This window comes from Scophthalmus maximus, chromosome 12 (genome assembly GCF_022379125.1).
Source record: "Scophthalmus maximus strain ysfricsl-2021 chromosome 12, ASM2237912v1, whole genome shotgun sequence".
Lineage (NCBI taxonomy): Eukaryota > Metazoa > Chordata > Actinopteri > Pleuronectiformes > Scophthalmidae > Scophthalmus > Scophthalmus maximus.
The window spans coordinates 24,927,992-24,952,720 of record NC_061526.1 but is presented as its reverse complement, the minus strand read 5'-3'; the positions used below and the strand labels follow the sequence as shown (position 1 = coordinate 24,952,720).

The following is a 24,729-nucleotide window of genomic DNA, read 5'->3' as shown; positions in this document are numbered from 1 at the left end:
ACTGTATTAAGACTGAGTTTTTGAATGTACATTCTTTCCAGCAGACCATGAACATATCATCTCGCTCTGCGTGTTAATAAAGTTTTTCCAAACAGTGACGTCATTTATTCCGCGTTGGCCTGGACGTGGCACCGAGGAGGAGCTGCGCCCACTCCGGTTCTTCTCCGCCTGCCCCCGGTATTCTCCCGGTGTTCTCCCGGTGTTCTCCCCGGCTCTGCCCCGCCGCTGCTCCCGGACCGACTGGCCGACCTCCTCCCGCTGCTGAACCGGGACATTCCAGTAAAATGGGGCTGACGATCTCGAGTCTGTTCTCCCGGTTCTTCGGGAAGAAGCAGATGAGGATCCTGATGGGTGAGCGCTGCTAGGCTAACTAGCTCCGAGGCTAACTAGCTCCGAGGCTAACCGGCGGTAGGCGGAAGAACACGCCTCGCGCCCCGGTTTATGTTTTTAGACAAATGATATATGAATATGTTTTTATGATCCCGGTTGTCGAGTCCCGGTGCCTGAACGACACCTCCGCGAGGGACGAGACATGCCGGGAGCTAACCCGCTTAGCCGTCCGAGGCTCGGTGCTAACCCAGTTACCCGAGCGTCGGGAACGTCCGGTTCACCGTCACGTCTGTTCTGTTTCAGTGGGTTTGGACGCAGCTGGAAAAACAACGATCCTCTACAAACTGAAGCTCGGAGAGATCGTCACGACCATCCCGACGATCGGTAACGGGTCAACACTCATCACAGAATCATCATCATCATTATTGTTGTTGATGTCGTATATTCATTTCTGGGCTGCACGTGAACTCTGTTGTTGAGCATTGACAGTAAACATCTGTTGACGTCACTGGTTCAGTTCATCTGATAAATTAAAACATAATAAATATTAAAGCAGTCATTATTGACTCCGCCTCCTCCACCTGAAGTGGAGCCAGGTGATAAAGGGCTCTGGTTTGTAATGAACTGATGTTTTGTTTCAGAATATGAACAACATGTCATCACACACAGACACACAGTTTATTAAGATGAGATGATCCTTTAATCAGACGAGCGTCTGTCCAGGTTTCAACGTGGAGACGGTCGAGTATAAGAACATCTGCTTCACTGTCTGGGACGTCGGTGGTCAGGACAAGATCCGACCTCTGTGGAGACACTACTTCCAGAACACACAGGTACTGAACCTGCACCTGTTGTTGATACCACGTCTGTGATGTCACTCTTTAGGATCAATGCTGACCTTTGACCTGTGATGTTTGACCTCTGTAGGGTCTGATCTTTGTCGTGGACAGTAACGACAGAGAGAGAGTAGCCGAGTCTGCGGAGGAGCTCAACAAGATGGTGAGAGAATCTTTAATATTCTACAGAACAATATTCAACTTTCACAAATCTGCAACAAATAACATCAGCATGAGGTCGAGGTACGTTATAGTAATGTCAATCATATTGTTATTGACTAGAAAGCGACCAAAGCCACTTCATGCAGAGTAATAATGGTATATAATATATTATAATAAGTTTAATAATTAGTCACATGACTCCCTGTAGATCCAAGAGGACGAGTTGAAGGAGGCTGTTCTTCTGGTGTTTGCTAACAAACAGGATCTTCCGAACGCCATGGGAGTCACTGAACTCACCGACAAACTGGGTCTGCACAGCCTGCGCAGCAGAACTGTAAGATCAATAACCAATAATCAATATCAATAATCTACACTGCTCTTATTTTGAAATGGAGACAAAATGAGTGGAGTTGAAACTTCCTGCAGCTGTTGGGAGGTGAGTGACAGATGTTCAACAGGAAACTGCAGTGCCACACGGGACATTATGACATCATAATGACATCGCATTCACATCATAACAAAGAGTGTTTGAAATAGCTTTTAAATATTTTTTTTCTGTACGAACAGATTGTGATGTTTGTTTCACGTTTGGTCCCTGAACTAGTTCTGTCTCGATTTCACAATAAGGGCGTGTTGTTACGTGTGTCAGCAGCAGGTGTCTCTGACTCGTTTCACCCGTTTCCTTGTCTCCTCAGTGGCACGTTCAGGCCACTTGTGCCACGCAGGGTACGGGTCTGTACGAGGGGCTGGACTGGTTGTCCAATGAGCTGTCGAAACGCTAGACCACCTGACAGGAAACAGGAAGCGACTGTCACCGTGTACAGACGGAGGAGGAGGAACATTTTACAGGACTGACTTTGTTTTTTTAAATTATAAATGTGTCTGTAGGAGGAAGTGATGTCACGGACTCCGAGCTCACCTGTTCTTCAGATGTTTGTTAGATCTGTTTTTCTTTTAATCCGCATGTTTTAACTGAGTCATGGTTGAGTGCATCGGGAGGGGCGGGGCTACCTGCAGGGGGCGGGGCTACCTGCAGGTGACGTCACCTGTCGTGTAATGAATGATTCCACGGAGCCGACCCTGAAGGCCTTGTCATTCCTTATCAATGTGAAGAAGAAGAAACAGACTGATGATGATGATGCAATAAATGTTTTTTCTTCACCTGTTTCCTGTTTGACACATTTTTGATTTTTATTCTCATTTATAAGAAAATTCATATTTTGATTCTGAAGAATAGATCCCGAACGTTCAAAGGTTTAAAAAAGTTCTGGGATGAATCAAAAAATATTTTTTCATGAACTAGCCCCTAACCCTTGTTACGAACGTTTCCGGTTTTATTTCCATAAAAACGAAATGAATTTTTAGTTTTAACAAAATGATTCACTTGACGTTTTTCATTGTAACTTCTCATTAATTATGAACCTATGACTATGATATTATTCTGATGCTGTAATGTAAAACTATTACAACTTGTTTTAATCAGAAATTTAAAAACAAGCAGAATAAATGTTTAAATTTTCACGATAAAGACCAATAATATTTTATAATATGAAATGTTATAATGTGTTCAAGTGGAACATATTTAGGGTTGGGTTAGGGTTAGTCGCACTTGAACATGTGCGACTAACCCTAATGCCTATTTACATCGGTTTAACGACATATTCTCATAAAATCACGATGTTTTATTAATGTAACATTATTGTATTTTGAACAGATTTAATAACTGAAGATGTTTCGTTGTCTCACCAGCTCGTGTGTCGAGTTGAGTTCATGGAATTAATGGTTTGTGATTTGATGAAAATTAAACATCGATGTGAAATTATGGAGAAAAATATCTTGTAAAACAACATTGATGTGTTTTAACATCATGAGCCATAATTCATTTGATTCAATATTAATGAAAAATAAACGTGTATATATAAACAGACATGATGTGGTGTTTGATGAGCCTTGAGAGTAAAAGTACTGATAACCCTGATAAATTCAGTTATTTAAATTATTATATAATAATACAAATTGAAGAGATTTTTATCAAATCCTCCGCGAAGCTTCAAAATAAAAGCTCACTTCTGCGGCTCTTGTGTCCGCTCTTATTGTGAAAAGCTCGGTACCGGACGTGAGCGGAGCCTGTTCCCGTCGACGTCCCGTCTGTCAGACAGTCGGTCGAATCCCACCGTTGTTACCGGACCCATCATGTCTTCTGACCCGTGCTCCTTCTCCTCCTTCACCAGGTTTGTCACCAGACACCTGAACTTGACCTTTGACCTGGACTTTGACAGACACGTCATCAGGGGCAAGGTGGCGCTGACCGTGGAGGCTCTGGAGGACCGGTTCTCTTCCCTGGTAAAGTTAACAGACCCCGGTGCTCTGCTCCGGTGCAGCTGCATGTTAGCATCGGGCTAACGGTCCCATTCAGTCAGTTATTTTTATTCACCGTGTGTCTGGTCCCTGAAGGCGTCACGGAACAACCCTTCATTCACATGAAGGCTGCTCTGTGGGTTCTGTTGCCCTGCACTCTGTCTTCAAGGTTCCGTGAGGTTCTGATCAGAAGTTTTTAAAAATGAATTGAATTCTAATTGTTATTGATCCGTTATGTTCATGAGATCAGAGACAAAGAGCCTTCATGTTATGAAATAACTTTGTCTCGTGAACTTCGATCTGAGGTGTGATGACAAAGTGCAGGTGAGCAGACGGGGGTCAGAGGTCACCAGATGATTTATCAGAAACTCTATCTGCTCCAGACTTTGGACTCCAGAGATCTGACGGTCGTCTCTGTGTCGGCCAATGGGCAGGCGGCTCGCTTCAGTCTGGGCCCGAAACACAGCTTCAAGGGGTCACCACTGGACATCACTCTGCCCTTTGACCTCTCCAGGTGAGCACACCTGTCCGTCATGTCCGTCTTCTTCTGTGTCAGAGAACGTGTGGGGACTGTGTTTGTGTTTGTGCTCCGGACCAATCAGAGGGCAGCATGTGATCGTGGAGGTGACCTATGAGACGTCTCCGTCTGCGTCGGCTCTGCAGTGGCTCGCGCCTGAACAGACGGCTGGGAAGAAACAACCGTACCTGTTCAGTCAGTGTCAGGTGAGCTTGCCTCCTATTGGTCACAGGATCAGTACACTCAGTGTCAGGTGAGCTCGCCTCCTATTGGTCACAGGATCAGTTCAGTCAGTGTCAGGTGAGCTCGCCTCCTATTGGTCACAGAGGATCAGCTGATCAGCGGACGTCTGGTGGTGAAACTGTTTCTTTAGATGATGTCCACACATCCTGAAGTTTCTTCAGTGAACAAACAGGAAACTTTCCACATGTTCACTTCCTGAAAATAAATGAAATGATCTTAAATCTGGAACATTTCAGTTCGTTATGAACAGTGATGTCATCATGTCGCAGCTCGTTGACTTCCTGCTGCTGAAACATTAAATGTTTTATTAAAATGTTCATCAACAGTTTGTTCTTCATCAACATCAAACATTAACATCATGTTCAAGATGAAAACTCACGACAGATTAATAATATTATTATTAATTATTATTATTATTATTATTATTATTATTATCATTATTAATACTATATTAACAACATATTAATAATAGTATAACGATCAGTTACTGTGAGGTTTTTGAATTAGTTTAAATAAAACTGGTTCAAACAGCTGACGTGGTTTCCCCTGTGTCTTGTCTGACAGGCTCATCACTGCAGGAGTATGATCCCGTGTCAGGACAGTCCATCTGTCAAACACACCTACTATGCCCAGGTAATATGAACTCTGACCTTCGACCTCCTCAGGTGTCTCTACCTGTCTGTCTTCCTCAGGTATCTCTACCTGTCTGTCATCCTCAGGTGTCTTTACCTGTCTATCTTCCTCAGGTGTCTCTTACCTGTCTGTCTTCCTCAGGTATCTCTACCTGTCTGTCCTCCTCAGGTGTCTTTACCTGTCTATCTTCCTCAGGTGTCTCTTACTGTCTGTCCTCCTCAGGTGTCTCTACCTGTCCGTCCTCCTCAGGTGTCTTTACCTGCCTGTCTTCCTCAGGTGTCTCTACCTGTCTGTCCTCCTCAGGTGTCTCTTCCTGTCTGTCCTCCTCTGGTGTCAGTACCTGTCCGCCCACCTCAGGTGTCTCTTCCTGTCTGTCTTCCTCAGGTGTCTGTCCCTAAGGACCTGGTAGCTGTGATGAGTGCAGTGAGAGACGGACAGGAAGTAGATCCTCAGGACAACCGTCGCATCATTTACAGGTTCAGACAGACGGTCAGTACATGAGGGAGACAGATACATGATGGGAGTTCAGTCTCGACCAATACGAGAAGGTTCAGAAGTTTTAAATCTGATCTGTTTCCTGGTTCCAGAAGGGATGAGCCTGGTGGCTGAAGGTTCTACTTCTTGTTCTACTCTTTCAGACTCTAGAACCACGAGTAGTGATCTGTTGTGATGATGCGAGATATGATCTGTGAGATATGAATATATATATATATATATATATATATAATATGTCTCTGGATTCTGATCGTCCTAAGGTGCCGATGCCGTCCTACCTGATCGCCATCGTGGTCGGCGCTCTGGAGAGCAGGTAATCTGCAGCTCGTCTGTCGGATGATGTCATCATGTCACATGTCACCAAGTAACCACTGAATCTGTGCTCTGATTGGTCCACAGGCAGATTGGCCCCAGGTCCAGAGTTTGGTCCGAGAAAGAGTTTGTGGATAAATCAGCGTTTGAGTTTTCTGAGGTGAGTCAACGTCAGACAGGAACATTTCAGAACAGAAACTTCACACAGAACCTTTTACCAGAACCCTAACCTCTCCTGTCGACTGAGAAGAACCTTTACATAGAACCTTATACCAGAACCCTAACCTCTAGTGTCGACTGAGAAGAACCTTTAGTTATTGATTGATAAATGTCCTGTGTCCGTCAGACGGAGGCCATGTTGAAGACAGCCGAGGACTTGGCTGGACCCTATGTTTGGGGTCAGTACGACATCCTGGTTCTTCCGCCATCTTTCCCGTACGGCGGCATGGAGAACCCCTGCCTGACCTTCGCCACGCCCACACTGCTGGTACTTACACACACACACACACACACACACACACACACACACACACTCATATTCAGATGAATGAGATGGTTGTTGACATCATGTTTGTGTGTGTGTTTACAGGCAGGAGATAAATCTCTGTCTAACGTGAGTAAAACACAAAACTTCTCATGTTCAAGTTCACATGTTCATGTTGATGTGTTCAGGTTCACATGATCATGTTGACGTGTTCAGGTGTTCATGTTCAGGTGTTCATGTTCAGGTGTTCAAGTTGACGTGTTCATGTTCACGTGTTCATTACATGTTGTTCATCAGGTGATCGCACATGAGATCTCCCACAGCTGGACTGGGAACCTGGTGACCAACAAGACCTGGGAACACTTCTGGTACACACACACACATGCACACACATGATGATAATGATGACGATGATGATGATGATGATGATGATGACGATGATGTGGTCTGGTCCTCAGGTTGAACGAGGGTCACACAGTTTACCTGGAGAGGATGATTGGCAGGTGTATGGAGAGTGAACAGTTCAGACAGTTCAAAGCCATCGGAGGCTGGAAGGAGCTGCAGGACTCTGTGAGCACCTGTCTGTCTCTCACCCGTCTGTCTCTCACCCATCTGTCTCTCACCTGTCTGTCTCTCACCCGTCTGTCTCTCACCCGTCTGTCCTCACCCATCTGTCTCTCACCTGCCTGTCTCTCACCTGTGTGTCCTCACCCGTCTGCCCTCACCTGAGCGTGTCCTTCCTCAGGTGAACACGTTCGGGGCCGACAACCCTCTGACCAACCTGGTTCCCAGTCTGCAGGACGTCGACCCTGACGACGCCTTCTCCTCTGTTCCCTACGAGAAAGGCTTCGCTCTGCTGTATCACCTGGAGGAGCTGATGGGAGGCCCAGGTAACTCCTCTTCCTCTTCCCTCCTCCTCTTCCTCCTCCCACCAACATGTTGCCTCACCTGTTGCTCCTCCTCTTCCTCAGAGGTGTTCATGGGCTTCGTGAAGTCGTACATCCAGCTGTTTGCCTACAGCAGCGTCACCACGGACGAGTGGAAGAATCACCTGTTCAGCTACTTCAAAGACAAAGTGAGAAGCAGGTCCAGTTCGGTCCGTTTAGGTTCCAGGTGAATGAGGAGTTCACGTGTCCTTTCTTTCTCTCAGGTGGACGTTCTGAACAAGGTGGACTGGAACTCCTGGATGTTCACGCCCGGGATGCCTCCTGTCAAACCTCAGTAAGTGGATCCTGTGGATCCTCCATCAGGTCTCCAACTTCTCCACCTACCCAGTGTTGATGGAGTTTCATCTGTTCCAGGTACGACACCACGCTGTCCGACGCCTGTATCGCTCTGAGCCAGAGGTGGGTCAAGGTAAGACCTTGACCTCGAGACCACGTGGTTTCATTGTCTTTATGGCCATCATAAAGACACAGTCCCATTTCCCCGACAGGCCAAAGACCAGGACCTGAACTGCTTCAAAGAGAGCGACGTGAAGACACTGTCGTCCCACCAGCTGATCGAGTTCCTGTCTCTCCTGCTTCAGGAGGTAAAACACCTCAGTCCACTTCACGTAGAGTTCTATTCAGACCACATCAGTCCACTTCACGTGAAGTTCTTTTCAGTCCACTAGTAGAGTTCTGTTCAGTCCACCTCAGTCCACTTAATGGAAAGTTCACGTTGAGTTCTCTTCAGACCACTTCACGTTGAGTTCTCTTCAGACCACTTCACGTTGGGTTCTCTTCAGACCACTTCACGTAGAGTACTCTTCAGTCCACTTCACGTAAAGTTCTCTTCAGACCACTTCACGTTGGGTACTCTTCAGACCACTTCACGTTGGGTACTCTTCAGACCACTTCACGTTGGGTTCTCTTCAGACCACTTCACATAGAGTTCTCTTCAGACCACTTCACGTTGGGTTCTCTTCAGTCCACTTCACATAGAGTTCTCTTCAGTCCACTTCACGTAAAGTTCTCTTCAGACCACTTCACGTTAAGTTCTCTTCAGTCATCTTCCTGTAAAGTTCTCTTTAGACCACCTCAGACCACTTCAGACCACCTCAGACCTCGTCCCCTCTGTCTCCTCAGGATCCTCTCCCTCTGACTCATGTGAAGAAGATGCAGGAGCTTTATGATTTCAACGCCTGTATCAACTCAGAGATCCGCTTCAGGTGAGTCCTGCAGCAGCTCCTGACTTACTTCCTGTTTGACACCTGTCCTCCTCCTGATTGGCAGTCTCCTCCCTGCAGGTGGCTGAGGTTGTGTGTGCGGTGCCGCTGGGAGGAGGCGGTTCCCATGGCGCTGAAGATGGCGACAGAGCAGGGCCGGATGAAGTTCACCAGACCATTGTTCAGGTATTTCTGCTCTCGTCACTCGAAGATCTTCACACACGTTTAGGTCCTAACTTGTTTCTCGTCTTCGGTTGTTTCAGAGAAGTTTTTAACTTTGACAAGTTCAGCGACGAAGCGGTTCAAGTGTTCGTGAGTCACCGAGCTGCGATGCACCCGGTCACGTCCGGACTTGTCGGCAAAGACCTGAAGGTGGATGCAAGTAAAACCAGCACAAACCAGAAGTAATACGCAGAAGTCGCTGTGTCAGCAGCCAATCAGAGCTCTGCTTTCTTACCTGCTCATGTATCACTGGCTTTTCTCACAAATTATAATCATATTCATTCTTTTCTGTCTACATCATGTTTCATCTGGAGGCAGAAAACATTTTCTTAAGAAATAAAATCTGACAAACTCTGTTGTCTTCATCTTTCATGAATCAAATGTCACAGTAATAATATATATGAATGTAGATGGTAACAATCCCTCTACATAACATGATGACATCTTGAACAGAAAACATGATGCTGAAGATGAAATATCTTCAATGTTTAAAGTTTAATTTATTTTAATAAAACACTGTCGTGGGTGTGGCCCACAGGCTCCACAGCGCCCCCTTCTGACATTGAGTGTTGCCACTGGCAGAAAAACAACTTTGTTAATACGATGCATCAACCACAAGGAAGGAAGATATTCCGGATTTTGTGATTTGACTTGTAACATTTTGACGGACTTCTCCCGGGTGTTTAATCAGATCCACCTCAAACGTGGGCAACTTATAGAAAAGACTGTGTTGCTGTGGCGACGCATGATTCGCCATAAAACAGGAAGTCGGTTTTTAAGTGGTATGGGATGCATCAACACGCACGAAACTTGGCCAGACCAGATTTTCTCTCAACATGAAAGAAAAGTTTTCAGCCTTGTTAGAAAAAAGTGTGAAACAAATAATGAGGAATAAATTCTGAGCGTGTGAACGTTGTTGTTCCTGTTCGTGTGTTTTCAGTTTGAGTCGATGAGTTTCACCATCAGAGGATTTCACAAGAAGCCACAGGAAGAAAATGAAGAATCGACAGTTGTTTCATCACGTCTGAACATTTCTACAGTTTTCACAAGTGTTACAAGTGTTTCCTTTGTATAGACGCCAAGATGAGTCATATCGTTCGTATATATGATTCATATCGATCCTGTAGATGCAGATTCTTTTGGTTTTGGATGATTTTCTGGTGAGTCCTCCATCAGGCAGCTGCTCAACATCTGGACACAACTGAACATCAGACATGTCGGATTATTATGAAACAATAATCTATGAAGCATCAGAATCTGTTCAGACAACATGGAGATGAATTTATCACCTAATAAATCAAACAAATTATAAACACAATGTTCTTTATTCTACAGGAAACAAAGTTCAGTTCCAGTTAGAGTCAAGAGTCGCAATAATAACCACTAGCACATCAGTCACATGACTCCGATCATCAGGTGATTATAAGGCAGACAGGTGATCAGCAGCTCACGGTGTTGGCAAAACAAGTTGTATGTATTCATGTTATATAATATTATAAATGAATGTACTCAGTGGTTCCTGACGAAGGGTCAATGTTCATCTGATGTTCTGCTCTGGACGTCTCTTCATGTTTCAGGTGCAGCTGAGGACCGGACCACTGGTCATCATGAGCTCCTCCAGGTCCTGGTCTTCCTGTCCGTCCTGCAGTCTCTGCTCCTCCAGCAGGGACACCAGAGAGTCTCTCTGCTCCACCACCTCCAACATCTCCTCCAGGATCAGACGCTCCTCCAGCAGCTGCCAGTCCTGCTTCAGGTGATCTGCACGACAACCACCCGACAACGACACAAAACGAAATGACAACGACACAAAACAACACGAAACAACACGTCAATGACACGAAACAAAATGACAACAACAGCACAACGACACGACAAGATCATTATAATCGGATCATGATGATCAGATCGTCCTCACCGTCCACCACCATCCTCTGTCGGAGCTCCTGCTGTAGGCGACTCTGTCGATCCTCCAGCTCCAGCTCTCGAGCACTGAAACGCAGCACAGGGTCAAGAACCTGAACCCTGAGACCTGAACCACATCAAAGGTCAAATACTCACAATATCATAAGTTCAGATTCGTATCGAACCAGTGAGTTCTTCTGTTGAACGAGCTGGAACCACTGCTGCATCAGAACCGGGTCGTCCAGCTTCCCCAGGCCTGGAGAGACAGACAGACAGACAGTTGATTGAAAGACAGACAGAGAGACAGACGGACAGAGATACAGAAAGACAGTTGATAGAGAGACAGACAGACAGTTGATAGAGAAACAGACAGACAGAGATACAGAAAGACAGTTGATAGAGAGACAGACAGACAGAGATACAGAAAGACAGTTGATAGAGAAACAGACAGACAGACAGACAGAGATACAGAAAGACAGTTGATAGAGAAACAGACAGACAGAGATACAGAAAGACAGTTGATAGAGAGACAGACAGACAGTTGATAGAGAAACAGACAGACAGAGATACAGAAAGACAGTTGATAGAGAGACAGACAGACAGAGATACAGAAAGACAGTTGATAGAGAAACAGACAGACAGTTGATAGAGAAACAGACAGACAGAGATACAGAAAGACAGTTGATAGAGAAACAGACAGACAGAGATACAGAAAGACAGTTGATAGAGAGACAGACAGACAGAGATACAGAAAGACAGTTGATAGAGAAACAGACAGACAGAGATACAGAGATATAGAAAGACAGTTGATAGAGAGACAGACAGACAGAGATACAGAAAGACAGTTGATAGAGAGACAGACAGACAGAGATACAGAAAGACAGTTGATAGAGATACAGACATACAGACAGACAGACAGAGATACAGGCATACAGACAGTTGATAGAGACATACAGACAGTTGATAGAGACAGACAGACAGAGATACAGAAAGACAGTTGATAGTGAAACAGACAGATAGACAGACAGAGATACAGACATACAGACAGTTAATAGAGAGACAGACAGACAGACAGAGATGCAGAAAGACAGTTGATAGAGAGACAGACAGACAGAGATACATAAAAGACAGTTGATAGAGAAACAGACAGACAGACAGACAGAGATACAGAAAGACAGTTGATAGAGAGACAGACAGACAGAGATACAGAAAGACAATTGATAGAGAGACAGACAGACAGAGATACAGAAAGACAGTTGATAGAGAAACAGACAGACAGACAGACAGAGATACAGAAAGACAGTTGATAGAGAGACAGACAGACAGAGATACAGAAAGACAATTGATAGAGAGACAGACAGACAGAGATACAGAAAGACAGTTGATAGAGAAACAGACAGACAGAGATACAGAAAGACAGTTGATAGAGAAACAGACAGACAGAGATACAGAAAGACAGTTGATAGAGATACAGACAGACAGACAGAGATACAGAAAGACAGTTGATAGAGAGACAGACAGACAGAGATACAGAAAGACAGTTGATAGAGAAACAGACAGACAGACAGACAGAGATACAGAAAGACAGTTGATAGAGATACAGACAGACAGACAGAGATACAGAAAGACAGTTGATAGAGAGACAGACAGACAGAGATACAGACATACAGACAGTTGATAGAGAGACAGACAGACAGAGATACAGACATAGAGACAGTTGATAGAGAGACAGACAGACAGAGATACAGACATACAGACAGTTGATAGAGAGACAGACAGACAGAGATACAGACATACAGACATTTGATAGAGTGACAGACAGACAGAGATACAGACATACAGACAGTTGATAGAGAAACAGACAGATAGAGATACAGACATACAGACAGTTGATAAAAATACGGACAGAGAGACAGACAGTTGATAGACAGACAGACAGAGATACAGACAGACAGTTGATCGAAATACGGATAGAGAGACAGACAGTTGATAGACAGACAGACAGACAGCTGATACAAACCTCCGAGGTGAAGGACGACATCTTGACTGTTATTAGAGTCTCCCCAGTAATCTGACACACACACACACACACACACACACACACATACATACACATGCATACACATCATTAAGTGTGTATGTACTGTATACAGAACATATTCAGTATATATGGAGCAGTATTCAGTGTATATAAATATATATATATATTCAGTGTATATACAGGACGTAGGTACCAGCCTCTCCTCTCAGAGTTTTCTCCACCATCACTCCTCTCTCCTCCAGCTGCCGCTGCTTCTCCTCCACCTGCTGCAGTCGCCTCTGGATCGTCTGAAACATGTGACGTCACGTGACAGTCAGACAGTCGTCAGGTGACAGTCAGACAGTCGTCAGGTGACAGTCAGACAGTCGTCAGGTGACAGTCAGACAGTCGTCAGGTGACAGTCAGACAGTCGTAAGGTGACAGTCAGACAGTCGTCAGACAGTCGTCACGTGACAGTCAGACAGTCGTCACGTGACCGTCGACACCTCATGGGACTGACACTGGTCTCACCTGAGCCTTGTGGAGTCTCTTCTGCTCGTCCTGTTTGGCTCGTCTTCGAGCGTCTCTTTGAACACGTCGGGTGATTTTCACATCCAGGTCTTCGTCTTCGTCCTCTTGTCCCCTTTGGAACATGGTCTCCTTCACGCTCAGACTGGACGGCTCCTTCGGCTGAACCAGGACCCCCACGACCTCCGTGGGACAAGAGGACTGTCCGTCAGAGTCCTGGAGGGGGACTCTGTCCTTTGCAGAGCATCTCTGGACAAATACAAACAGCAGTGTGTTTATTACAACTCAGGAGACAACCTACCACCCTACGAGCCGCTACTGCTCAGCAGACGACCTCAGTGACCTCAGTGTCTTTACCTTGATGGCATACGATCGTTTGAAAGCCAGAGCGTGAGGAACATACGAAGGCTGAAGAAGAAACATGAAACATGATCATCAAACACTAAATACTCAGACTGTGTTGGTCCTTGTGGGTGGGAACACATCACACAACTCAGGTCCAGGTCATCAGTCTGACCTCTGCCGCTGAGGGTTATGGGTAAAATCTACAGAACCTACAGCTCCATCACATCACAACACTGATCATCTACCTCCTGGTTCTCGTCCTCCTCCTGGATGGAAACTCTCTGGACTTCAGACATGAGGTCGAACATCTGGAGACGCAGCTGCAGACAGACAGACAGACAGACAGACACACAGACAGAGAGACAGACAGACAGACAAACAGGCAGAGAGACAGACACACAGGCAGACAGAGAGACAGACAGACAGACACACAGACAGAGAGCGAGACACACAGGCAGACAGACAGACAGACAGACACACAGACAGAGAGAGAGACAGACAGACAGACACACAGACAGAGAGACAGACACACAGGCAGACAGACAGACAGACAGACAGACAGAGAGACACACAGACAGAGAGACAGGCAGGCAGAGAGAGACAGACAGACAGACAGACACACAGGCAGACAGACAGACAGAAGACACAGACAGACAGACAGACAGACAGACATACACACAGGCAGACAGGCAGGCAGGCAGAGAGAGAGACAGACAGACAGACAGACAGTTGATTACATCACACTGTGGTGTCACATGTTCAAGTGTTGTGTTCTGATTGGTCGGTGGTGTGTCCTGATTGGTCGTTGGTGTGTTGTGATTGGTCGGTGGTGTGTTCTGATTGGTCGTTGTGTCGTTGGTGTGTTCTGATTGGTCGTTGTGTCGTTGGTGTGTTCTGATTGGTCGGTGGTGTGTTCTGATTGATGGTTGTTATATTCTGAATGGTCGTTGGTTTGTTCTGATTGGTCGTTGTGTCGTTGGTTTGATCTGATTGATCCTTGGTGTGTTTTGATTGGTCAGTGTGTCGTTGGTTTGATCTGATTGATCCTTGGTGTGTTATGATTGGTCGTTGTGTCGTTGGTGTGTTCTGATTGGTCGTTGGTGTGTTCTGATTGGTCAGAGGGTCTCTCACGTTGTTCCTGGGGTTCAGTGAACATCTCTGCAGCAGAGTGGACGAGTCCAGATCCGACTCTTCTCCTTTCACATCTGGAGGCAGGAAGTACAATTATGACATCATCACAGACATCTCCCTCTTTTTGAATGTATGTGTTTATTACATCATCACCTGTAGCGCTCGTCTGATTTGCTGCATCCTCCTTAATGTTTTCTGGAGGTAAAATCTGGCCCTTCTTCTTCTTCTCCTTCTTGTTTCCAGAGAACACCACCCTCCACAGAGCTCTGGCCCCGCCTCCTTCCACCTCAACCTGTCCAGGGGGCGAAGCCTCCCTGAGACCCTTCAGCTGGAGTATGAGAGCCCGCCCCCTCCCCTGCAGAGGGGGGAGGAGTCTGTGAGCTCCTCCATGTCTCCTCCTAACACACTCTGTCTTCTCCTCCTCCTCTTCAAGACCCGCCCCCTCGTTCTCTGGCCACTCTTCTCTCTCCTGTGTGAGGAGGGGCTTCTTCATTGGCAGTTCAGGGTTAATGTCATCGAAGGAGCCCCACCCTTGTCTCTGAGTGACAGGTGGGTCTCTGCCTGCAAAGCAGGTGGAGTCCGGTGTGGTGCTGAGGGAGGCGGTAGAGGGCGTGGTCCCAGGGGGCGGGGTCAAGGATGAAGGTGTGCAGGACGTGATGCAGGGTGGCAGACTGGAGGCGGAGTCAGGCTCCACAGGTGTGTCAGAGGTTGTGATGTCACTTCCTGCAGCTTTAGAGTTCAAACGTTAAAAAAACAAGAAAGAAAACAGATAAACAAACTTCACCAGATTAACATAAACTACACCAGATACACAACATCACATATACACAACTGACACTCACCATCACTGCTCTCCACCTCAATGCCTCCCTCTTCCTCCTCCTCCTCCTCTTCCTCCTCAGACTCTGAACTGAAAACAGAAATACACAGAGGAGGAAGAGGAGGAGTTTGATTTTAAAATTCTCAGTGTTGACACAACAGGTCACAGGTCGTTGTGATGGGGTTCTGACCTGGACTTGGACCTGGACCTGGGCTCGTGTCTCTGGATCAGACTCAGGTTGAACTGGTTCAGCATCTCCTCTGAGACCTCCTCCTGCAGCTCCACCTCCACCTGCAGCTCCGCCTCCTCCTGGGTCGAGCTCCGTCGGAAGTCTTCCAGCTCGATCCTCTCGGGCGTCGCCGCCGTCACAGAGAGCGCTGCAGCCACAGCAACGCAGCCGCACACACACACAGACACACACAGAGACACACACACTCTAAAGCCCACAGTGATCCGAGTGTGAGGCCTGAACTCAACGTGAACCGGAACAAACTCTGAACGAGCGACGCTCACCTGACGAGCAACGGCGACCAGCTGACACCACTGAGTGGGAAGAGGGGAAGGAGAGGGCGGAGCCCAGAGATGCCTGCAAACATCACAAACACATGGAGCCATCTTTACAGAAACACACTGATTTTCATATTATCAAACATATTGATTTTAGCTGATGAGTCAGTTCAAACATCTGAACAGTCACGACACACGTTTACTCATCACACAGCAGTGACACGTGTGTGTGTGTGTGTGTGTGTGTGTGTGTGTGTGTGTGTGTGTGTGTGTGTGATTTAAACATATTTACACCAACACCCGTTCACCTCCCTGCTCTCACCCACACTGACAGTAACATACACACACTGACAGTAACACACACACTGTTTGCTTACCGTAGAGGTCCGATGTGACGTTGCTCGGTCCGATGCCGTTAGACGCCTCCTCCTCGCAGCGGCGGTGCTCAGACGACAGTCGTAGTGATGGAGACAGTAAAACGTCCCTGAGACAGTGAACACAACACAATGTTCACAGTCTGAGTCATGTGACCTCTGAGCTCTGATTGGCTGCTGATATCTCATCTGTCCTGAAGCCCCAACACACACTACACTTATTGTACACACACACACACACACACACACTCACCATGCTGTGTTTTAAATATTATTAGATATTTCTCAGCAAAATATTTAGTAATACTGTCTTTTATTGTGATCATTTTATTATGTTTGATTATGATATAAATAAATTGTGATCACATGATGACATCACAATGAGTGACTTCATTACTCACATCACACCTGCTCACATGACTACAGTGATGTACAGGTGCACTCTGAACATAAAGAGTGGTTATTCTCTGTGGTGAGTATGAAAAGCAGCTGACGACCAGACGACAACAGGCTGATTCTTCACTGTACCCCTGAGGTATGATTATGACGTCATCAACTGACCTTCATTTTGGTCGAAGGCGTATGATGCGAGTCTGAGCGAACTGCTGCAAAAGTCACACTGGAAACAACTGCGATGGAAGAAAAATCCCTCGGCACTGAGACGCTCCATCACATAAACTCTCTTCTGACAGAAGAAACACACACCACTGCAGCCCACTGCAAACTGGACAGACAGACAGACAGATGAACAGACAGAGAGACAGACAGAGAGACAGACAGATGAACAGACAGACAGAAGCAGCACGTACCTGCTCATCACTCTGAGACTTGATCTTCTCTTTGAATCGAAAACTCATCTGCTCCTGTTGAAGGGTTCGTTTCCTCTGAAGAAAGAGACAATTCAGAAAGGTCAGAGAGGTCACAGAGGTCAGAGAAGTCAGCTTGTGACAGATAGGTCAGAGAGGTCAGGTCAGGGTCAGATTGTCTCTACTGATAATGTCTGCCCTTCTTTACCGGTCTCCATGACGACGGCTGGGCAGCAGCATCCTCAGGATCTGAGGAGGCGTGGTCATCAGACAACAGCTCCCCCTGCTGGTCAACACCAAGAAAACACATTTAATTTCTCTGTGCTGCTGTTACATGCTGTTCTAAAGGTCAGTACAGGTCATTACAGGTCACGGCAGGTCACTACGACAGCGCTGTGATTGACGACCTGTCGTCCATCAGTGGACTATTGATCAGAAAGTTCAATATCATTGATTAGAACTCAGAGGTGAACTGACCTGACGTGAAGCTGCAGAAGAAGAAGACGAGCTCTTGTTCAGTTTCGCCTGCAGCTGATTGGCCATCAGACGAACTCTGGACCTACTGGACCCGCCCACAAACACCTCGTCACACACCAGGCCGTCGACGCTTGGGTCACATGACTGGAGAACAGAGAACAAGTTCACTTTCTGTCGACCTGCTGCAACAAACACGACCCGTCTCACGAACAACGAAGAACCGAGTCAGACACTGGACGAATGAGTGGGCGGGTCTTCCGCTGAATGGGTGGGTCGTCAGTGTAGTCACAGATGTTACACTGACGACTGGACCTTCATGGTCACATCCTTTAACGTAAAACCTATGAGATGTTTGACGAGAGGACGGAGACGTGAGAGTTGTCACTGACCTGCTCTTCATCACGTCCACTCTTCTTCCTCCTTTTCCCCGCTGCGTCTTTCTGCTCCTGAAGAAACAGGCGACGTTCAGCTGAGTGAATTTGAAACGTGTGCTAATAAAGTTAGAACAGCACAAACCTTTGGGTTCCTCTTCCTGGACGGACTGAGACCTAGTCGGCTTAGGAGGGATGCCGGCGTGACGAGGGCGGACCTCAGGTCTGACCTCTGGTCTGACCTCTGACACAAACCTCCTGAGACAAAGAGAGAAACGTTACTGATCATCTGATTTCTTCATTCAAGGATCATCTTCTTCAATCAGATCTTTTTTTTTTATTAATCTTAATTCATCTGATTCTGTTTCTTCATCTTATTATTTGTCTTTTAGCTTTTCATTCTTTTATTTCACTTTCTCTTATTTTGGGTTAAATCTTTTTCCCTGTGATGTCATGGTCTCTTCAGCAGGGGGCAGTGTAAGTCTGTCTTGGGTTTAATATTCAGGTCTCACCAGCAGGGGGCGGTGAGTCTCTGAGCAGCTGGCGGAACTGACTCAGGTACATCACCATCGACAGAGAGTCCGGTTCTCCGACACACAACATCTCTTCCACCGTCGTCAAAGGAGAAATCCCGAACTCTCGTTCAGACACGTCGAAGCTCAGACGAGTGTTTTCTTCTGCCGACGACTCGTCGAGAGCGTCGAAGTCTCTGAGGACAAACAGGAAGTTCATCTGCATCATTTCATCTCTGATCACTGATAACCAATAATCATTCATGAGTTTTACATGAGATCTGGTCGATATCGGTGAATCAGGGCACACAGAGCGAGGCCACTCTTCCAGGAAGTAGTCAGGTCCTTCACAGCGACGCCGCGGTAACCACAGGTCTGCTCCTGACACCAGGTCAGCAGCTGATTGGTCCGAGGGGAGTACTCTGTCAGAGAGCGACGAGACAGAGGACAAATGAAATTAAAGCTTTACTGTGAGGTCAACTCAAGTAACAGAGTAACATGACGTCTATTGTGACGTGGGAGGGGCTTAATGTGACGTGGGAGGGGCTTGAAAGTGAACTCACCCTCTCTGAGCAGGCAGGGTGAAGGCAGGCGGATGATGTCACCACAATGTGTACTTAGCCCCGCCTCCTCTCCGGTGTCCACCAGGTGTCTCACCTGTAAAACATCAAGTGTGAGAGTTTTTGTGTGTGTGTGTGTGTGTGTGTGTGTGTGTGTACCTGAGCAGGTGTGATGCTCGCTGGTGTCACGTTGACGTATCGTGTCGTTGGATCCAGAGAGAACAGACCGATGTTTTTCTGCATGTTCTCTGGAGTCGTCTGAGGGAGGAGACGATACAGACTCTCTCTGAAACACAGAGGACTCGATGTCACCAGGTGAGTCCTGTCAGGTGAGTCCTGTCAGGTGAGTCCTGTCCTGTGTCCTGTCAGGTGAGTCCTGTCAGGTGAGTCCTGTCCTGTGTCCTGTCAGGTGAGTCTTGTCCTGTGTCCTGTCAGGTGAGTCCTGTCCTGTGTCCTGTCAGGTGAGTCCTGTCCTGTGTCCTGTCAGGTGAGTCTTGTCCTGTGTCCTGTCAGGTGAGTCTTGTCCTGTGTCCTGTCAGGTGAGTCCTGTCCTGTGTCCTGTCAGGTGAGTCCTGTCCTGTGTCCTGTCAGGTGAGTCCTGTCCTGTGTCCTGTCAGGTGAGTCTTGTCCTGTGTCCTGTCAGGTGAGTCCTGTCCTGTGTCCTGTCAGGTGAGTCCTGTCCTGTGTCCTGTCAGGTGAGTCTTGTCCTGTGTCCTGTCAGGTGAGTCTTGTCCTGTGTCCTGTCAGGTGAGTCCTGTCCTGTGTCCTGTCAGGTGAGTCCTGTCCTGTGTCCTGTCAGGTGAGTCCTGTCCTGTGTCCTGTCAGGTGAGTCCTGTCCTGCGTCCTGTCAGGTGAGTCTTGTCCTGTGTCCTGTCAGGGGAGTCCTGTCAGGTGAGTCCTGTCCTGTGTCCTGTCAGGTGAGTCTTGTCCTGTGTCCTGTCAGGTGAGTCTTGTCCTGTGTCCTGTCAGGTGAGTCTTGTCCTGTGTCCTGTCAGGTGAGTCCTGTCCTGTGTCCTGTCAGGTGAGTCCTGTCCTGTGTCCTGTCAGGTGAGTCCTGTCCTGTGTCCTGTCAGGTGAGTCTTGTCCTGTGTCCTTTCAGGTGAGTCCTGTCCTGTGTCCTGTCAGGTGAGTCCTGTCCTGCGTCCTGTCAGGTGAGTCTTGTCCTGTGTCCTGTCAGGGGAGTCCTGTCAGGTGAGTCCTTTCCTGTGTCCATTCACCTCTCAGCCAGGACGTCCAGTGGAGCTCCGCCCTGAGACCAACTCCTGATCATCCAGGCTGAATCCAGAGCTGCGAGAAACCCACGAGCTACTCCTGTTCCCATTGGCCAGAAGGGCTGCAGACAGAGGGATAGACAGAGAGACAAAGGGACAGACAGACAGAGAGACAGACAGAGGGACAGTCAGACAGATAGACAGACAGACAGGAGGAGGTTTACAAACTGTCTGTCTGATTACGTTTGTCCCTCCACCTGTCTCACCTCCAGCAGGCTGTCTCCCACCAGAGTGACGAGCAGCTGGTGTCCGTGGCGTTGGCGAATCATGGCGGCGTTCTCAGATGCGTACATGCAGGTGAAGTCGAACATGGCGACGTCTGGCTGACCGTAGTGATTCATGGCGAAGTCCAGAGATGGCAGCTGGTGATTGGTGGAGAAGTTGGCGGCCTCGCGGGCGTAAACCTGCAATGCATCATGGTCCACATTCCTCTGAGAGAGCAGCTGCTCAGTGTCTGCAAAGTCCTGACGGAAGAAAAGATTTTCCCGTCATTTCAGTCCTGACTCTGACTTTCTACATTTCAAAGACTTTGACTTTGTGATGGTTTGACTCGGACTCGTCTCGTCTAGCTTATTCGTCATCTCTTCTGAAGGAATCAGGGTCAGGGTCAAGGTTAGTCGTCATCTCTTCTGAAGGAATCAGGGTCAGGGTCAAGGTTAGTCGTCATCTCTTCTGAAGGAGTCAGGGTCAGGGTCAAGGTTAGTCGTCATCTCTTCTGAAGGAGTCAGGGTCAGGGTCAAGGTTAGTCGTCATCTCTTCTGAAGGAGTCAGGGTCAGGGTCAAGGTTAGTCGTCATCTCTTCTGAAGGAGTCAGGGTCAGGGTCAAGGTTAGTCGTCATCTCTTCTGAAGGAGTCAGGGTCAGGGTCAAGGTTAGTCGTCATCTCTTCTGAAGGAGTCAGGGTCAGGGTCAAGGTTAGTCGTCATCCTTTCTGAGACTGTGACCGACAGTTGATCTCTGTCGTGTTCAGGTGCGTTTACCTGGAGAATGACTCCTTTGTCCAACAGACTGTGTTTCTTCGCCGTCATCACAAAGTAGTGAGTGTCGTCTTTGTAGTAGACAATGTTTTCCAGGTCGATCCCTGAAAGATTCACGTGAACATGAACACAACACAAATCTCTCTCCTCAACACCGTCAGACAAACTAGAAACAGACCCGTTTCCTGTCGCAGCTCCTGGAAGAACCTCTGGTTGAAGATGAAGGCCACGCCGCTGATCTCCTCCACTTTGGCCTCCGCCGTCGTGTTTCTGTTCTTGAAGTTTGCCGTAATGGCGATGGCAAGTTTCCCTCTGAACTCTTTGCGTCGGAAACCTGTTCACAAAAAGGATCTTCACCGTCCAATCAGACGACTTCATACGGAATCACTTCAAATGAAAATGTTCATGTGCAGGCAGAGGAATATGTATACATATATATATATTGTTACCTGTGTGGTGTTGTTACCTGTGTTGTTGTTACCTGTGTGTTGTTGATACCTGTGTTGTTGTTACCTGTGGTGGTGTTGTTACCTTTGGTGGTGTTGTTACCTTTGGTGGTGTTGTTACCTGTGGTGGTGGTGTTACCTGTGTTGTTGTTATCTGTGGTGGTGTTGTTACCTGTGGTGATGTGGTTACCTGTGGTAGTGGTGTTACCTGTGTTGTTGTTATCTGTGGTGGTGTTGTTACCTGTGGTGGTGTTGTTACCTGTGTGTTGTTTTTAACTGTGGTGTTGTTACCTGTGGTGTTGTAACCTGTGGTGGTGTTACCTGTGGTGGTGTTGTTACCTGTGTGTTGTTTTTAACTGTGGTGTTGTTACCTGTGGTGTTGTAACCTGTGGGGGTGTTACCTGTGGTGTTGTTGTTACCTGTGTGTTGTTTTTACCTGTGGTGTTGTTACCTGTGGTGTTGTTACCTGGCAGCGTGTTCCTGCGTCCGTCTGCTCCAATGATGACGTCGAACTCCATCTGATTGACGGGATGAGACGTTGGACTCACCTTCATCCTCCAGCCCACCTCTGGACAGAGACACAGCTTCACTCTCTGATCTACAGACATCACAGCGTCATGGTGCCGGATCAGATAACGTCTGTGCTCACTGTGTCTGTGCTGATCTTCAGGCGGCTCCACCAGGTTCTTAAACTCCACGTTCACATGGACCTCCACCCCGAGCAGTAACGCCACCTTCAGCAGGACCAGCTGCAGCTGACGGATACCTGCCGACAGGAAGCAGGTGCTGATCAGAGGAGCCAGCTCTTACGATCAGACACGAGTAATAGATCACCGACTCACTGATGTGGTCGATGGAGCCGGCGCAGAACCTTCCGTGGAACTTTTTGGCCCCGAGGCCCCGCAGGTCGTGGATGGTGAAGGGCCACAGGTGGAGAACGTTGTTCCTGGAGAACGAGTCTCTCTTCTCCAGCAACACCACCCGAGCTCCCATGAAGCTCAGCTCCACTGCCGTCCTCAGACCGCACGGCCCCGCCCCAATAATCACACACTGACCAATCAGACAGAGATCACACTTCAATAAGTTGTATATATATTATATATACACTGTAAATACATAACTGTGAAAAGTACCGTGGTGTTGCTGCAGACTCGGGCCCTCAGATACTCGGGCTGTGCGGCCCTTCGGTCCAACTTTGCCCACAGAGCGTTGGCCCTCCAGTAGTTGAGGCGGTGTTTGATTGGTTGGTACAAAAGCCTCTCGGCGCTGCTCTTGTCCAGCTGCAGATGTTCACACAGCTGACTAAAGGATCGCAGCACCGCCCTGCAGGTCGTCGCCGATACAAATTCATCAAACAGCTCCTGAGCTCGGCATTCTGGGTAAGGCTCGTCTCCCATGACGACCCTGGAGGTAGCAGGGCACCATGGGATGGGCGTCACCTTTGAGATTGCTTTTAGCAATAAAAAGTGCTCTATAGATGAAATTTATTATTATTATTATTACCTGTTGATGATATCACAGACGGACTCCAGCTCAGCCCCTGACAAAGTATAAAGTGATAATGATTGTTCCCAGGGAGGAGTTCCTCAGGGATCCACACTGGGGCCACTGATGACTGTCAACTCAAGTCTGGAGAAAGTTCCACTGATGTTCGACAAGAACCTTCACATAGACTGCTTCTCTCTCTCTCTGTCTGTCTGTCTCTCTGTCTCTCTGTCTGTCTGTCTCTCTGTCTCTCTGTTTGTCTATCTCTCTGTCTGTCTGTCTGATTGTCTGATTGTCTCTGTCTGTCTATCTGTCTGTCTATCTCTCTGTCTGTCTGTCTGATTGTCTGTCTGTCCCTCTGTCTCTGTCTGTCTGTCTGTCTCTGTCACCTCCTCCTCTCTCTGTCATTGGTTAATGATCTATGACATCACTGTGTTGTTGGTCACATGACCACTCGTGAGTTCTACTAATAATGAGTAGAAACAAAGAAGCTCATACACAAAAGATCCATCAGTACCAAGCACCAACACACCAACACACACACACACACACACACACACAAACAGTTCATCTATATTCCATAGAATTAAATAAATAATAGATCAGTAAAAGAGTTGTGTTGTCAGTGAAGTTACTGTGGTTGATGATGATGATGATGAAGATGAAGTATGGTAACAGTCTGATTATTTAATATTTTGACTTCAGATAAAACACAGTCGTAAAAAACATCCTGATGTTGAAACTAAATCTTTTCTGTTTAACTTCAGTGAGATCGTTAATTTTGGATAAATCCTGGTTGTCATGGTTACATCTGTGGGCGACGGTCGTGTTCACGATAAACTGAAAAACTTTATTGATCGGTTTCCTGTTGAACAGAAAAACATCCGTGTGTTTCAGACTGAAGCTTCACATCCTGCATGTGTGAAAAACAGCTGATTTAGACTCATGTTACCGTGTTAGTGAGTGTGTTAATGAGTGTGTGTGTTTACTCACGTCTCAGAGAGCTGCCGACCGTCTGCTGTTCAGCTGCATCTTCTTCTTCTTCTTCTACTGCTGCTGCCACAAACTAAATCCACTTTAATCACACACACACACTCACCCACACTCGACAACACCGACACAAGGTGTGTGAGGTCAGGGAGCGGGGTCAGTGGAGACTCCGCCCCCCGAGGACAGACAGTAATCTGTAATCTGAGTGTCGTCGTTAAAGAGATTAACGGGAGCAGCTCAGGAGCCAGAGATCATCGTCATCATCATCATCTTCATCATCAGTGTCGCCACCGTCAGGTCGTTAAGCTTCATTACACCTTCAGTGAGTTTCTCCTGGTCCCAGAGGAAACGTCTCTGTCATCAATAATAATAATAATATATAATAATAATAATAATAATGATGATGTGACATCAACAGTCCGTTTCGACTCCATTTGATTTTCTTTCTTTCACACTCATCTGATTTA

General features: G+C 47.2%; 3 protein-coding genes and 1 long non-coding RNA gene across 10 annotated transcripts; 3 read left to right on the top strand and 1 right to left on the bottom strand.

Moving 5' to 3' along the window:
- The first annotated feature begins 101 nt into the window (after positions 1-101).
- On the top strand, positions 102-2,495 carry LOC118318422 (ADP-ribosylation factor 4). The gene is made up of 6 exons (XM_035648064.1): positions 102-351; positions 634-714; positions 1,054-1,163; positions 1,258-1,329; positions 1,537-1,662; positions 2,024-2,495. Exons 1-6 carry the CDS (start codon positions 285-287, stop codon positions 2,108-2,110), a joined length of 543 nt encoding a protein of 180 aa, XP_035503957.1. The 5' UTR covers positions 102-284; the 3' UTR covers positions 2,111-2,495.
- Positions 2,496-3,454: 959 nt separating this feature from the next.
- Positions 3,455-9,095, top strand: lta4h (leukotriene A4 hydrolase). Its single transcript, XM_047335882.1, has 19 exons — positions 3,455-3,671; positions 4,070-4,200; positions 4,289-4,409; positions 5,011-5,079; positions 5,464-5,568; positions 5,835-5,887; positions 5,974-6,046; positions 6,233-6,373; positions 6,476-6,499; positions 6,668-6,738; positions 6,829-6,940; positions 7,116-7,260; positions 7,342-7,445; positions 7,521-7,591; positions 7,672-7,726; positions 7,806-7,901; positions 8,440-8,522; positions 8,601-8,705; positions 8,783-9,095. Exons 1-19 carry the CDS (start codon positions 3,522-3,524, stop codon positions 8,925-8,927), a joined length of 1,854 nt encoding a protein of 617 aa, XP_047191838.1. The 5' UTR covers positions 3,455-3,521; the 3' UTR covers positions 8,928-9,095.
- A 952-nt stretch (positions 9,096-10,047) lies between these two features.
- On the bottom strand, positions 10,048-24,531 carry mical3b (microtubule associated monooxygenase, calponin and LIM domain containing 3b). Of its 6 annotated transcripts, XM_047335881.1 has the most exons (34): positions 24,266-24,525; positions 23,291-23,327; positions 22,921-23,191; positions 22,630-22,837; positions 22,437-22,553; positions 22,254-22,355; positions 21,520-21,675; positions 21,345-21,445; positions 20,572-20,829; positions 20,312-20,427; positions 19,254-19,380; positions 19,098-19,191; positions 18,809-18,956; positions 18,535-18,731; positions 18,168-18,280; positions 18,041-18,097; positions 17,652-17,795; positions 17,383-17,460; positions 17,178-17,252; positions 16,930-17,092; positions 16,372-16,478; positions 16,001-16,073; positions 15,678-15,864; positions 15,510-15,577; positions 14,821-15,396; positions 14,668-14,741; positions 13,782-13,856; positions 13,549-13,599; positions 13,195-13,440; positions 12,878-12,971; positions 12,664-12,714; positions 10,800-10,899; positions 10,657-10,730; positions 10,048-10,499 (listed from the first exon to the last, which is right to left on the bottom strand). In XM_047335881.1, exons 3-34 carry the CDS (start codon positions 23,182-23,184, stop codon positions 10,315-10,317), a joined length of 4,479 nt encoding a protein of 1,492 aa, XP_047191837.1. In that variant the 5' UTR covers positions 23,185-23,191; positions 23,291-23,327; positions 24,266-24,525; the 3' UTR covers positions 10,048-10,314. The 6 variants fall into 6 exon arrangements, 5 of the variants coding, with proteins under 5 accessions (XP_047191837.1, XP_047191833.1, XP_047191836.1 ...); XM_047335877.1 differs by lacking the exons at positions 10,048-10,499; positions 10,657-10,730; positions 10,800-10,899; ... (6 more) ...; positions 14,821-15,396; positions 15,510-15,577 and having other exon boundaries at positions 15,849-15,923; positions 24,266-24,531; XM_047335880.1 differs by lacking the exons at positions 10,048-10,499; positions 10,657-10,730; positions 10,800-10,899; ... (6 more) ...; positions 14,821-15,396; positions 15,510-15,577 and having other exon boundaries at positions 15,849-15,923; positions 17,383-17,457; positions 24,266-24,531.
- LOC124850814 lies at positions 14,153-16,738 on the top strand. 2 transcript variants are annotated; one of them, XR_007031737.1, is made up of 3 exons: positions 14,153-14,797; positions 14,911-15,216; positions 15,649-16,738. It is a non-coding gene; the product is annotated as an uncharacterized LOC124850814 (long non-coding RNA). The 2 variants fall into 2 exon arrangements; XR_007031738.1 differs by lacking the exons at positions 14,153-14,797; positions 14,911-15,216 and adding an exon at positions 15,222-15,363.
- Positions 24,532-24,729: the final 198 nt, after the last annotated feature.

Coding starts and splice junctions, on each gene's coding strand:
- LOC118318422 (XM_035648064.1), top strand. CDS start 285: ATGGGGCTGACGATCTCGAGTCTGTTCTCCCGGTTCTTCGGGAAGAAG. Junction 352..633: donor GCAGATGAGGATCCTGATGG/GTGAGCGCTGCT, acceptor GTTCTGTTTCAG/TGGGTTTGGACGCAGCTGGA. Junction 715..1,053: donor CACGACCATCCCGACGATCG/GTAACGGGTCAA, acceptor GCGTCTGTCCAG/GTTTCAACGTGGAGACGGTC.
- lta4h (XM_047335882.1), top strand. CDS start 3,522: ATGTCTTCTGACCCGTGCTCCTTCTCCTCCTTCACCAGGTTTGTCACC. Junction 5,888..5,973: donor GTCGGCGCTCTGGAGAGCAG/GTAATCTGCAGC, acceptor ATTGGTCCACAG/GCAGATTGGCCCCAGGTCCA. Junction 6,047..6,232: donor CAGCGTTTGAGTTTTCTGAG/GTGAGTCAACGT, acceptor TGTGTCCGTCAG/ACGGAGGCCATGTTGAAGAC.
- mical3b (XM_047335881.1), bottom strand. CDS start 23,184: ATGGGAGACGAGCCTTACCCAGAATGCCGAGCTCAGGAGCTGTTTGAT. Junction 16,479..16,929: donor CGCCTTCGACCAAAATGAAG/GTCAGTTGATGA, acceptor TCACTGTCTCAG/GGACGTTTTACTGTCTCCAT. Junction 16,074..16,371: donor CGTCACATCGGACCTCTACG/GTAAGCAAACAG, acceptor TGATGTTTGCAG/GCATCTCTGGGCTCCGCCCT.